Source organism: Zingiber officinale, chromosome 4A (assembly GCF_018446385.1).
Source record: "Zingiber officinale cultivar Zhangliang chromosome 4A, Zo_v1.1, whole genome shotgun sequence".
In the NCBI taxonomy this organism is placed as follows: Eukaryota; Viridiplantae; Streptophyta; class Magnoliopsida; order Zingiberales; family Zingiberaceae; genus Zingiber; species Zingiber officinale.
Genome location: NC_055992.1, coordinates 130,075,599 through 130,087,926, shown reverse-complemented (window position 1 = coordinate 130,087,926; position 12,328 = coordinate 130,075,599). Strand labels below are relative to the sequence as shown.

General features: G+C 38.7%; 1 protein-coding gene across 1 annotated transcript; it reads left to right on the top strand.

Annotated features, from left to right (window-relative positions):
• Positions 1–3,577: 3,577 nt before the first annotated feature.
• Positions 3,578–4,916, top strand: LOC121973677 (1-aminocyclopropane-1-carboxylate oxidase homolog 1-like). Its single transcript, XM_042525065.1, has 2 exons — positions 3,578–4,480; positions 4,557–4,916. The coding sequence occupies exons 1-2, from the start codon at positions 3,626–3,628 to the stop codon at positions 4,803–4,805; spliced, it is 1,104 nt and encodes a 367-aa protein (XP_042380999.1). The 5' UTR covers positions 3,578–3,625; the 3' UTR covers positions 4,806–4,916.
• Positions 4,917–12,328: the final 7,412 nt, after the last annotated feature.

Below are 12,328 nucleotides of genomic sequence, written 5' to 3'. Positions count from 1 at the left end.
TCCGAGTAGCAACCAACAATGGAAAAGCTTAGGGGGAGGTAACCCTAGATCCTAGGGGGTGGTAACCCTTGGTGGAAAGTCTTGGCAGGTCATGTACTTTGGGTGAGATCCTAGAGTCGAGGACTCTAGGTGAAAATCCTAGTGGTCGCGGACTAGGTGAAAGTCTAGACGGGTCATGGAGCGGGCGCCCAGCATGAAGACCAGAAGTCTCGAGCTCTGAGCAAAAGTCCAATCGGTTTAGAGAACCGATCTCTCAACAAGTAACTTCTCCTGAGAGAAGTAGGTGAGGATGCATTTCCCGTTGAAGAACAGTAGGCATCAGTTCGACCTAGGGTTTTCGGAGGAAATTCAAAAGTCAGAATCGGATAGGCCAGAGGCTGTCAAAAATTATTCTTTCATATTGCTTTATTCACTATTTGTCTAACTCTATTTTGCATGAGACTAACACTTTTTGCAAGGTTAGATTCGGCCTTGATCGGTCGACCAACCACTCAAACAGAAGGATCAGATTTCTAGCGAGCTGATCGGATTCGACCAAGGGATCGGTCGACCGAACTTGGGCTTCAGTTAACCGAACAGGGGATAAGCATCAGTGTGGTCAAGTCGAGTTAATCAGACCAGATAAGTTAGGGATCGGTCGACCGAACAGCAAGATCGGTAGACCGAACGAAGACTTTATCCGAGCGGCAGAACTTCGACGATAGCTGGGCCGATTCGAGTAGGATCGGTCGATCGATCCAGGGGATCAGTTGACCAATCAGAATCAGATCAAACCTGATCCCAAGATCAGTGGATCTGGATCAGGTCTGAGGTGGCTATAAAAAGGGTCTCGGCTAGCACTTCGAAACAACAATTTCTCAAAACAACTTACCCTCTTGTGTGTTGCTCTGGAACACTTCAACAACATCCAAACGCTGCTTCGACGACGACCAAGTGAGAAGACTGATCTCACTAAAGTTGTCGGTAACAAGTTGTATTTCAATATTTGTAAAGCCTCATACTTGTACTTGTAAAGAATTTTTGGATTTATAGTGATTGTCCAACGAAAGCGATAACGATTGTGGGCCTTGGAGTAGGAGTCGTCACAGACTCCGAACTAAGTAACCAAAAGTGTTAGTGATTGTTCTCTTATTTCTTTCGCTGGGTTTACTTTGTGTTTTCCGAAACACTGAAAAAGTCACAAGTGTTATTCCCCCCCCCCCCCCCTCCCCCAGCATATCTCGATCCTACAATTGATATCAAAACTAGGTCGCTCTGAATTGATGAAACTACCAATCGAGCAAGGGGATCCTTTTGAAAGTAAAATATATATCATTTTTATGTAAAAAAACAAAAGTAAAATATATATCATTTTTATGTACAAACATATTCTTACGCCTTTCATTTTTTCTCCTCCAAATTTCTTTTTTGAAAAAGTCATTTTCATTTTTTCACCATTGGTCAGTATTGATGAAATATCGCATTTAACAAAATTTATAATAATAATAATTTATTATTTATTATTTTTTTCTCGAAATTAGTGAAATACTTTTTTTATTCTCTGCTACATTACTAAGCCAAGACCTAGTCTTGGGACAAGTTTTTGTATTTATGTGTGCAAGATCTCGTTTTCTAAATGGTCCACCAAGAAGGATAAAGCATCGCTCGGCCACCACTATTCTGCGACGAAGACTTCGGTTACTGGAAGGGGCGAATGAGTACCACCTCAAGACGCAAGTCGAGATATGGATGATCATCTAGAGCGGCATGGTACTTCCACTCGACGACATTGGAAAATCAGTATCATGCAAGAACTGAGACACAAATTTGATGAAGAAGATCGAAGCCAACGCCAAGGTAACATGTACTCTACAATGCGGTCTGACAAAAGAAGAGCTGAATAGAGTCGGTCCATTTTCTAGCGCAAAGGAGATGTGGGAAAAATTGATTAAATTGCAGGAGGGTTCTTCCGACACGAAGGTAAGCAAGCGAGATCTACTAGTAAACAAATTATATAATATAAAAATGCGGCCTTTTCGTTTGGTCGGTTGCACGCCCATCCGGCAGTTCACTCGCTCGACCGCTCGGCCCTCTGTTCACTAGGCTGCTCTGCTCGTTGATCGCTCACTCGGTCACTTGTTTGGACCGCTCGGCCTCCCTGCCTTTAGGCCGCCCTACCATCCACGGAAAGGTTAACTGCTCGCTCGACCTGTCTGTCCGGTCGACCAATCTACTACTCACCCGTCCGGTCCTTCAGTCCGCTCGGAGTTTGCTGCTTGAACTCGGAGCTCGATCTGTACTCTGTAATTAACAGAAATCAGTCTTTACTAGCAGTCTAAAATTATCTACTCAGGTTATCTCTATACATATAAGTTGAAATTTTAATTTCTTATAATTTAAATTCAACAAAGTCCGTCGTGCGAGCCGAAGCTCACTCTGGGCATTTCTAAACTCGGCGGCCTGCAAGTTCGCCACGAAGGTCACTGGGTGGATGTGTCGCCATTTCCCGGAGTCGTAGTCATCAATATCGGCGATCTCCGTCAGGTAATTCTTCGACCTATTTTGTAGATCATTAGCAATGGTAAATTCAAAAGCGTGGAGCATCGAGTGTTGACGAATCGACTAGGGCCTCGATTGCCAGTGGCAATGTTTTTTGTTGGAGTTCGCGAGGGCAATTACTTGTATGGTCCGATCAAAGAGATATTGTCCGAGAATGTGGCCCCAAAATATCGAGAAATTCTTCTCCAAGAGTATTTTCAGGTTTTCGCTTCTAGAGGACTTGGAACAGAGTCTATTCTCAGCCATTTCACTCTTTGAAACGAGAGTTTAGCGGGGATTTTAATGTGTACGAGTGGACTGCAGTTGAAGAAGAATAAAGATCGCTAAGTTCAACTATTTGAAGATTGATGCGCAGAGTACAATTTTATATATCATCTGTGATACGGCAGAATTTGAAAGTTCCCAGCCTAATATTTCTTGATCGTTGATGGCTAAGCGCCCTGAATAGTAAAGGTTCCTGTTCAAAATCAATACAAAGTCACAAGGTGTCGCTCTAGTCCCAACCAGACCCCTCTAATGCTTAAGTGAGATAGTGAGCGCAGAAAATAATAAAAAATGAGAAAGATGAGTGATTGAGACTTGAGAGTTTCTTTTATAGTTTTTTTTTTTTTCTTTATGATACATAAATTCTTCTTTCGCAACGTATCCTATTGCACCTGATATTTTCCCAGAACTTCGCTCCCCTTCCCCAATTATGATATGGCGATCCATTAGGCTACGAACCAATTCCCTTTCAGACAAGCTCAACCCAACCGGCTCATTACTCATAATCGAATATTTTTATGGAGTACCAGTCTGATTCAAGTATATTTGATCTGATCGGTCGTTTTTATTGTTAGATCATGCGCCAAATGAAAAATAGATCTCGATCGTGTTGACTATTAGATCACACTTGAAATTCATCTAGACATTGAACGAAAATGAACGGCGCCAGTGCCGTGATAAAACTGTTATTCATAGTTTTTTCTATTAAAAAAATAAAAAAATGACGTGGTTTGATATAATAAATTAAAACAAAGTGCCAAAGTTTCGTATAAACAAAGCACATCCAGCCTCATAAATGCGAAAACGTTCATAAGCTAACTAGATGGCAGCAACCACCGCCGTCGCCGGCAATGGACCACACTCGGTTTCCGAAGGCCGCCTGGAAGAGCTACTCGCGTTCGACGCCACCAAAGCCGGCGTCAAAGGCCTCGTCGACAGCGGCACCACCGAGCTCCCGCGGATCTTCATCCACTCCCCCGACGACCTCCCCGGTCCCAAGGACGCCGCCGCCCCCGCCGGCCTCCAAGTCCCCATCATCGACCTCTCCGGCCTCACCCACCGGAGGGAGGAGGTGGTGGGTCGAGTCCGCGAGGCGTCGAGCTCCTGGGGATTCTTCCAACTAGTGAACCACGGCGTCCCGCAGGAGATCGTCGAAGCCTCGCTGCAGGGGAACAGGAGGTTCCACGAGCTCGATCCGTCGGAGAAGGCGAAGCTCTACAATCGCGAAGCGAGGATGAACGTGAAGTACCTCAGCAACAACGACCTCTTCGTGGCGAGAGCTGCCAGCTGGAGGGACACGCTCTACTGCTCCTTCGGCGCCTCCCTGAATCCCCAAGAAATCCCCAGCGTCTGCAGAGAAGCGACGCTGACCTACTACCAGCACATGGTCAGCTTGGCTGAACTGGTCTTCGAGCTGCTGTCCGAAGCGCTCGGACTGAGCCGAGACTACCTGAAGAGGCTCAACCTGTCGAGCATGCGCACGATGACCGCACACTACTACCCGGCGTGCCCACAGCCGGAGCTCACAATGAGCATTTCCAGGCATTCGGATCCAATCTGCCTGACGCTGTTGGTGGAGAATGCGTTCGGCGGCTTGCAGGTGCGTCACAAGGGTTACTGGGTGGACGTTCCGCCTGTTCCCGGAGCGATCGTGGTCAACGTCGGCGATCTCCTGCAGGTAAACAGATTCTTCGACGTTGTTGCTCTTCATGAAAAATTCTGTTGATACATCTAAATCGTTCCTTCTCTGGTAGCTCATCAGCAACGACAAGTTCATCAGCGTGGAGCATCGCGTGTTGGCGAGCCGGCAAGGGCCTCGCTTGTCGGTGGGGATGTTCTTTGCTCCGAACACCGATGAGAAGACTCTATATGGCCCGATCGAGGAGATACTGCTGGATGACGAGGTGCCAAAGTATCGAGGAGTACTTTACGCCGATTATATCAAGTGTTTTTCTGATAGGGGAACCGGAAGGGACTCTCCACTCGAGCAATTCACTCTTTGAAGGAAGAAGAAGTTGATGGCCTGTTAGTTCCATTGCCATTAATAAAAGCCACTGGGAAGTTGGTGGAGGACATCTCCAATAAATCTTTCAATAAATTTTCTTAGTTCCTAACATAGCACGTATAAAAATTTCTTAGGGCCTTTTTAATAGTTAAACTTCTCAATAATTTTTTTTTAATTTTCAATATATCACATCAATATCACATCACAAATATAAAATTACTATTCTTTCCACGACTAAAAATTTTCATATAATTTTTGTCTGTTTGTTCAAAGTTATGAATTACATATCTTTATTTATTATTTTTTTATTTAGTATTTTTATATATTTTTCATTTGATACAATCTTTAATTTAATTTATTTATAATTTATAATTAATAAATTTATGTTTTTTAATTCAATTAAATTTATAATTTTTATTTAATATGTAATTTACTTATAAATTTAATTTAATTATAATTATTTGTATATTTTTTTAAATTTATCTCAAATATATTTATTTTCAAAAGAAAAAGTATATATCATTTTAATTATTACTAATTATTTATGAAATAAATCATTATAATTAAATATTTTATTAAATAATTTATTTTTTAATGATTTGGAAAGAGTGCACATTAATTAATTAATGACTCCACCTTAAAAAAAAATAATAAATTTAAAGATTCAAAGCTACTCTTAAATTAAAAATCTCAAATCTCTCCTATACAATTATAAAAATTTTGGACACTACTAAATAGCCATAATTTGACAAGTCAAAATAAACCCTTTACATTTATTTTTTTTATTGACATACATTAATTAAGATTACATATAATAATAAAATATTATTATATGTAAATTCATAGGTCAAATTTTGACCATTGAGATTTATCGATTTTTTTAAAAGTTTTTTAATTTTATAAACCTTCCACAAAGTTTACATAATTTGCTTTAGAGGTGCTCTTATTAGTTCAATGCATCATGGAAACAAATTTGCATGTGTGAGGCGCATATCCAAGGACAAATATATATGAATTGAGTAATCGGATCAATTAAAATTCTCTATTGTTTAATCATAATATATGTATGTACATACATGTAATTAACATATACATATGATATTACTAAAATATCCTTGTACATATATGTATATATGAATTCTAGTTGATCAAATTTTGACCATTTAACATTATCCATATGAATTTGTCCCCTTTTTCCCCGCTATCTAATCATCTCATTACCCCTTTCATATAGATGATTTTTTTTTTCCGGATTCAGTGCATCTCCCATGTAAAATTTGCCAAAATTTTATAAAATTAAAAAAAATTCAACAAAAAAAAAAGAAGCTTATTTAAGGTTTTTAGTTTGAGAGCCTGTTTGAAAAATGTCAATAATTAATTCTTTCAAAATAATTAAAAATAAATTATTTGACAAAACATTTAATTATAATGATTTATTTTATAAATTATTAGTAATAATTAAAATTTTACTCTTTGTTTTTAAAACAAATATATTCGATAAGTTTAAATTATATATTCGAAAGTTTATTAAATATTAAATAAAAATTATAAATTTAATTAAATTAAATTTATGTTAATTAATTTTTAATTATAAATTATAAATAAATTAAATTAAAGATCATAATTAATTAATATATTAATTAAAATTATATAGAAATATTAAATAAAAAATAATAAATAATATGTGATTATTAATGTAGGGTCCATCCAAAAGTTATATGAATTTTTTTTTATTATGAAAAAAATAGTCAATTTTATGTGATATTGATGTCAGAAAATTATAAAAAGTACTTATTGAAGTGTTTAAGAATCGGAAATGTCTTAGACTTTTTGCTGTGAAACATATTGTATAAGAATAGTTGGAAGAAGTCATGCTTCATCGCCAACACATGGTCCAAAGAATTAGATGATTTTAAAAGAAAAAAAATCCCTTCCATCTATTAGTTGGTTTTTTGATTTATCTATTAATTTATTTAACTTCACATAATTTAAGATGGACGGTAAAAAACATACCTGAGATGAATCATCTTTTGTTAATTGGATGAGCTATTGAAAACTTAGTGAGAAATTGTTTCTACTTGCAACAATTGTATAAGTTGAACATACGGTACAAGAATAGTAAACTAATACCTGTTTTGCAGTGACAATTAATATAGAGTTGGGAGCTTGCAAAATCTAAAAGAATCTGCTACGGTAGAATCTTCAAGACCCAAAACTATGATCAGCATACATTTTGTGAGTTCTGTTTATTGAGTTAAATAAACTGCTTGCCAATCAGTAAGTGTTGTGGTCAAGGAAAGAAGATTAGGATTCTATTTTATTTATAGTTCACTGATTGAAAATAGTCATTTGATGACGTGAAATCTATAGATACTTGGACTTTCTCCAGAAGTCCCAGCGTGATAAACTTTATCTTCACATAATGACTTGACGATGAATTTTTTTATATCTGGGAGCCTTGACCATGTCCCGGTACTCGGACCGCTGTTGACATGGACCCACAGAGTGATTCACTGTGACTAGGCACCTGTTGGGCACCCTGGTGGTTTAGGCGCCCGGACGATCCGGGCACTCAGATGAGTCAACCTCATGATGACCGTCCGACACCTTCTCTGGTCGTTGGTTTTATCTCCGGTCGCTTGGGTGATCCTCCTGCCTTCCAAAGTTGAGTTCACCTGAACCCAACTCTAGCTTTTCCTCGAACAGTCTTCCGTTTCGGTTTCTTGTCCCACGGAAGCATCGCGTGAGTTTTTCTTGCTCACCGATATACTTTGTTGGATAATCAGTTGTAGAGATATTTGGAAAATTTATTGAATTGAAATTACGCCAAAATTAGTTCTAACTTATCTGTTGAGATGACCTGAGCGAATAATCTCAAGCTGTCAGCAGGGCTGGTTCTGCCAAGCTTTCGTTGGTCTAAGTTGTGGAATTGATGTGGTGCATAGGAGAATCGGGAGTTGATCGCCGAGTCAGGAAGAGAATGCACTGACTATAATACTGAGGTCCGCGTTCAACGCACTTTCCTTGAAACATATTCGTTCACATTCGGCTGTGCTTCGAGGTAGGTCCCTAGGCGATCGGCAAAAGGGGGGGGGGGGGGGGGGGGGGGGGGAATTATCTAAAATTAAAGGAATCTCCTTTCTCAAACTTTGGACTAAGTTAGGCAAATACTTGTTTATAAACAAAAAGTAAATGCATCAAATAAAAATAGAGGTAAGAAATATTTACTTGGTTTGTAATCAAAAGATTGCTAATCCAAGGTAAATGTAGCTCACTAAAATCTTCTTCTTCCAAAGGCAGAGTAAACTCTTACAACGTTGAAAGCGTAGAAAAGAAAAGAACAGAACTAGAAGTTGAAGCACACAATTCATTTCCAAGTGTTATTCTGAACTACTAAAATCAGGACTCTATTTATAGTCTGCTAGTCGAATCTAATCTTTTGTTGATGTGGCAGCTCTGGGCGTCTGGAATGGGTCCGAGCACCTAGGCGTGAATAAAACTTTATCCACAACATAATGGTTCACAACAGGCTCATGCTGGATAAAACTTATCTGGTTCGGGCGCCTGGAACAACTTCGAGCACCCAGACCGTATTGACCAGCCTTCGAACAGGGTTGTTCGAGGAGGCGCCCTAAGCTATCCCCAGAGGGTTTAAGCACCCAAACTAGTCTAGGGGCCTGGACAGTTAACTCCATGTTGACTGTCCAATTTCTTCTCTGTTTCAGCTCCATTCGCTTATGTGATTTCAGTCATCCAAAATAAGGCTCATCCGAACTCATTTTTCGGCCTTCTCCTTGAGCAAGCTTTTTTTTGGCTTCTTGTCCCTCGGAAATGACGTCCGCTTCCTTCTCGTCTACCAGCATATTCTTCCGCAACACCTTCTCCCTGGGATGCACCAAGCCCCGCAACTCTCTCCCATGTCATCCTTCTCGCTAGCTGTGTCTTTCGCTCGACTTACTGTGCTCCTAAGTTTCTGCACACTTAGACATAAGACATTAAATATGCACAGGATCTAACTTGACTTGATTGATCACATCAAAATTACCACGAGTACTTACACTAGGTCCTGTGGTGCCGAAAATTGGTAGACTTCCTCCTAGAATCCTCTAGAAAAAGGGGTTGTCGGAACCCTAAGTCATTGCTTCTTCACGATTCCCGGCAAAGAAGCTTGGAGCTCTAGCTGGAGGTCGAGAAACATGGATGAATGCCGGAGAAGAACCAAACTCAAAGCCCTGTCGAAGAGTCGCCGCCCTCTCCACCATGTCCGACAAAACTCACGCGGAAGGGGGGGGGGGCTCGGGAGGAAGAAGAACGCGAAGAACTGAAGCCCCCGCCAGAATGTTGCTGCCTCTTCACCGTGTCCGGCAGGGAACCCGACTGGGATGAGAGGGGAATGAAGAACCTCGCTAGAGATACCACACCGATGCTACCCGATGATCATCATCGCTGTAAATCCGTCGAAAATTGCTGAAGTCACCTTCTTTGAGTTCGATCGGGGAAGGAAAGGATTGTGGGTGTTGGGCATGCGGGAGAAGGGGAAGAAATCGACACAATAAAACCTAGACCAAACTGCATTCAAATAAACCAGTATTCGTCCTTTAAAGCTCCACTTGAACCGGCCAAGCCTTTGGACCGAACTGAACAGGCCTGAACTGGATCAAACCAAGATGATTTAGGTTTTATTCTCAGTTGAAGCATTGGATTTGGGTTTTTGAAATTGGACTTTTGATTTTGCTAAAGAATTTTGAAATTGGACTCTTTCTTCACTTAATCTCCCTCAAACATCTAGAAATTGAACCAAACAGTGAGTGGATCAACCTGGTGTTCCTCCTCTTAATTATTGTCTCCCTTAATTTCTACAAAATGTAATATAATCCAATAATATCTAAAATATCTATAAAATATATAAGAATTGGAATGGAGACTAACAAAGATCCAAACGCATGAAACACACTAAAATATATAATTGGATACATTATAGGGTAGAAACGTCGAGTTATAACACCTAACCTTCAATTACTACTTTCTTTGTTAGTTATCTGGTCCTGACTAGACTTCTTCTTATTAGTTATCTAGTCAACTTTGACCTGACTAGACTTCACTTACTTCCAAACATCAAATTCTATTTGGATCAACCCTTGGTCAATTTGATCATACCTTGTTATATTGTCAAATATTGAAACCCTAAAAAATTAATTCCTATTATTTGATATTTCCTATACTAACAATGATATCATGTCAGAAGTGCACCGTCTCCTCTGATAGCCACGAATGTGACACATCACTCATTCATCCTATAAAAAGCCCCACCCCGTGAGCCAAGGTATGATAGACGCTCATTATTTCGTACACTTATATTTCATTATTCTTCTGCACTATTCATCTTCTCCATTTTTTGGCATCGTTGGAGACTGACTTGAGTGTCGGAGTGGAAGGCCGAGGCAATCCGGACTCCATTTTAACCCCCTCCCTCACTCTCTTACTCCTTAGTAGGCTCTCCAGATGATTCAATCGAGCTCACAACGACTTAGTCAACCTCGAGGATAACTCACCGACCTCTCTCGACAGCCCCACATTCCTCCCGGTGATCCCACTAGCAGTCCGTCTCTTACTGTTTCTAGACGGGATCAATTAATAATAAATATTCCAAGGGTATATTTGATGGAAGGTTATTGTTAATAATAAAATATGTTCGTCACGTCAGTAAATGAGGAATATAATTCGAAATATGACTCGAATTAATAAAACAATTAAATTTCTAATTTTTTTTATAGTATATAGATTCAAGTAAATAATATTAGATTATATTTTATTCTTTTTTATTTTAATTATATAATTATAATCACATAATTAAGATTATAATTTATACATTATCATTTAAATTGATCCTTGATAACTTGAATCAAACGGTATTAATGAACGAGCAGATACATGTGATCAAAAACTGATTCACTCTTCCTTAGCGTCCCTGATAATCTATCCTTAAATTAATACAAAAGAGATAAATAGTCAAGCCATTAGAAAGGACATATTTAGAAGTATCAAATTTTAACTCTAAAATCTTATATAATTACAACTTATATTGCAACTATCGCACCGTCCGAAAGTACATGGGCGGGCAGATGCATGATTCAACGGATAGAAAAATTACTGACAGAGGAAACTTACGGAAGAGAAAGACCATCGTGCTGGGGCATGGCTTGGAGCTGCCGTTGGACTTTTACTTTTGGACTAAAGAAAAAAGAAAATAAACCATTTCATTAACCATGACCAGTTAATGCAGACAGAATACAATGGCAGACAGGGATTGACACATGAGAATAAATTGGCAGACAGAAAAAGAGAGGATTAATTTTACATAGTGTCAATGTGCAACGAAAGTTATCCTCCAGTATCTCCAGGATCTGTGATTTCATTCCTAAAGATTTACATAATTATGGATGCGATGGTGTGCTTATGAACCATTTGCCACGAAACTTTCTAAGTTATCCTGACGGTCGAATTGATCGTCTCATGGGATGTTGTGCTTTTAAATCGTTTGTCATGAGCATAAAAAGTTTTCATGGAATCAGATTGATCATCCCAAATTTGAAGTTACCTGATTCAACATTTTGGAAACAGATTTGCATGCGTGAGAGATGAATCCACAAATCTACGTGAATTTTGTCCCCTGCTTTTTTGCACTATCTAATTATTTCATTACCCTTTCATATGATTTTTTCCCCTCAGGACTCGGGTAATTAAGAACTAAGACGGACTCAGGTTCAAAATATACATGACACTTTATACGTCCGTGCTATTTCAATCACTCGTGATATTAAGTCATTTATTAGGACTCACTCATCTGTATTTCTCTAGTTTTATTTTGATAGTTGATAGAAACATTTTATGGGATCGAATCGGTCACTTTCAAGATTAACCGGTTACACTAGCAGCAATTGTATCAGTGAAGGCTGAACAAAGTACATAGGAAACCAATACCTGTTTTGTTGTGACAATATAAAGTTGGGAGCTTGGAAATCTCAAAGAATATGCTACACCTGGGTAGAATCTTCAAGACCAAAATTATGATCAGCATACATTTTGTGAGTTTTTCTTGTTGAGTTAAATTAACTGCTTGCCAATCAAGCATACAAAGTGATGTATATATCTGCATCTTACAGTAGGATTTTCAAACAAAACATCTTAAATTTCTGCTGGATCTCTATATTTCAGATACGACGATGCGGTGGCACTTCCGCTGCAATTAGGTTCTGTTTAATTTGTGTTGTTATTTTTGTTTATTTCGCTATAAAATTTGATAAAATCAGATACGTAACAAATCTACTATTTGTATTCGTGTGGACTTGAATGCATGCTTTAGATTCTTGCTTTCCATCAATTGCTATCAGGCTGTAGGCGGTTTAGTTGATTTCATAGCATTAGGTTGATGGCTATAGTTGATTTTAGTCAGTTTTGAAATAGATTTATCTATTATCACAAAATGATGATTGTTCGTTAATTAAAAAAAATATAGAAAGA

Excerpts from the sequence above, each read along its gene's own strand:
- LOC121973677 (XM_042525065.1), top strand. The coding sequence starts at position 3,626 with ATGGCAGCAACCACCGCCGTCGCCGGCAATGGACCACACTCGGTTTCC. Across the intron at positions 4,481-4,556 it reads ACGTCGGCGATCTCCTGCAG|CTCATCAGCAACGACAAGTT; the intron begins GTAAACAGATTC and ends CTTCTCTGGTAG.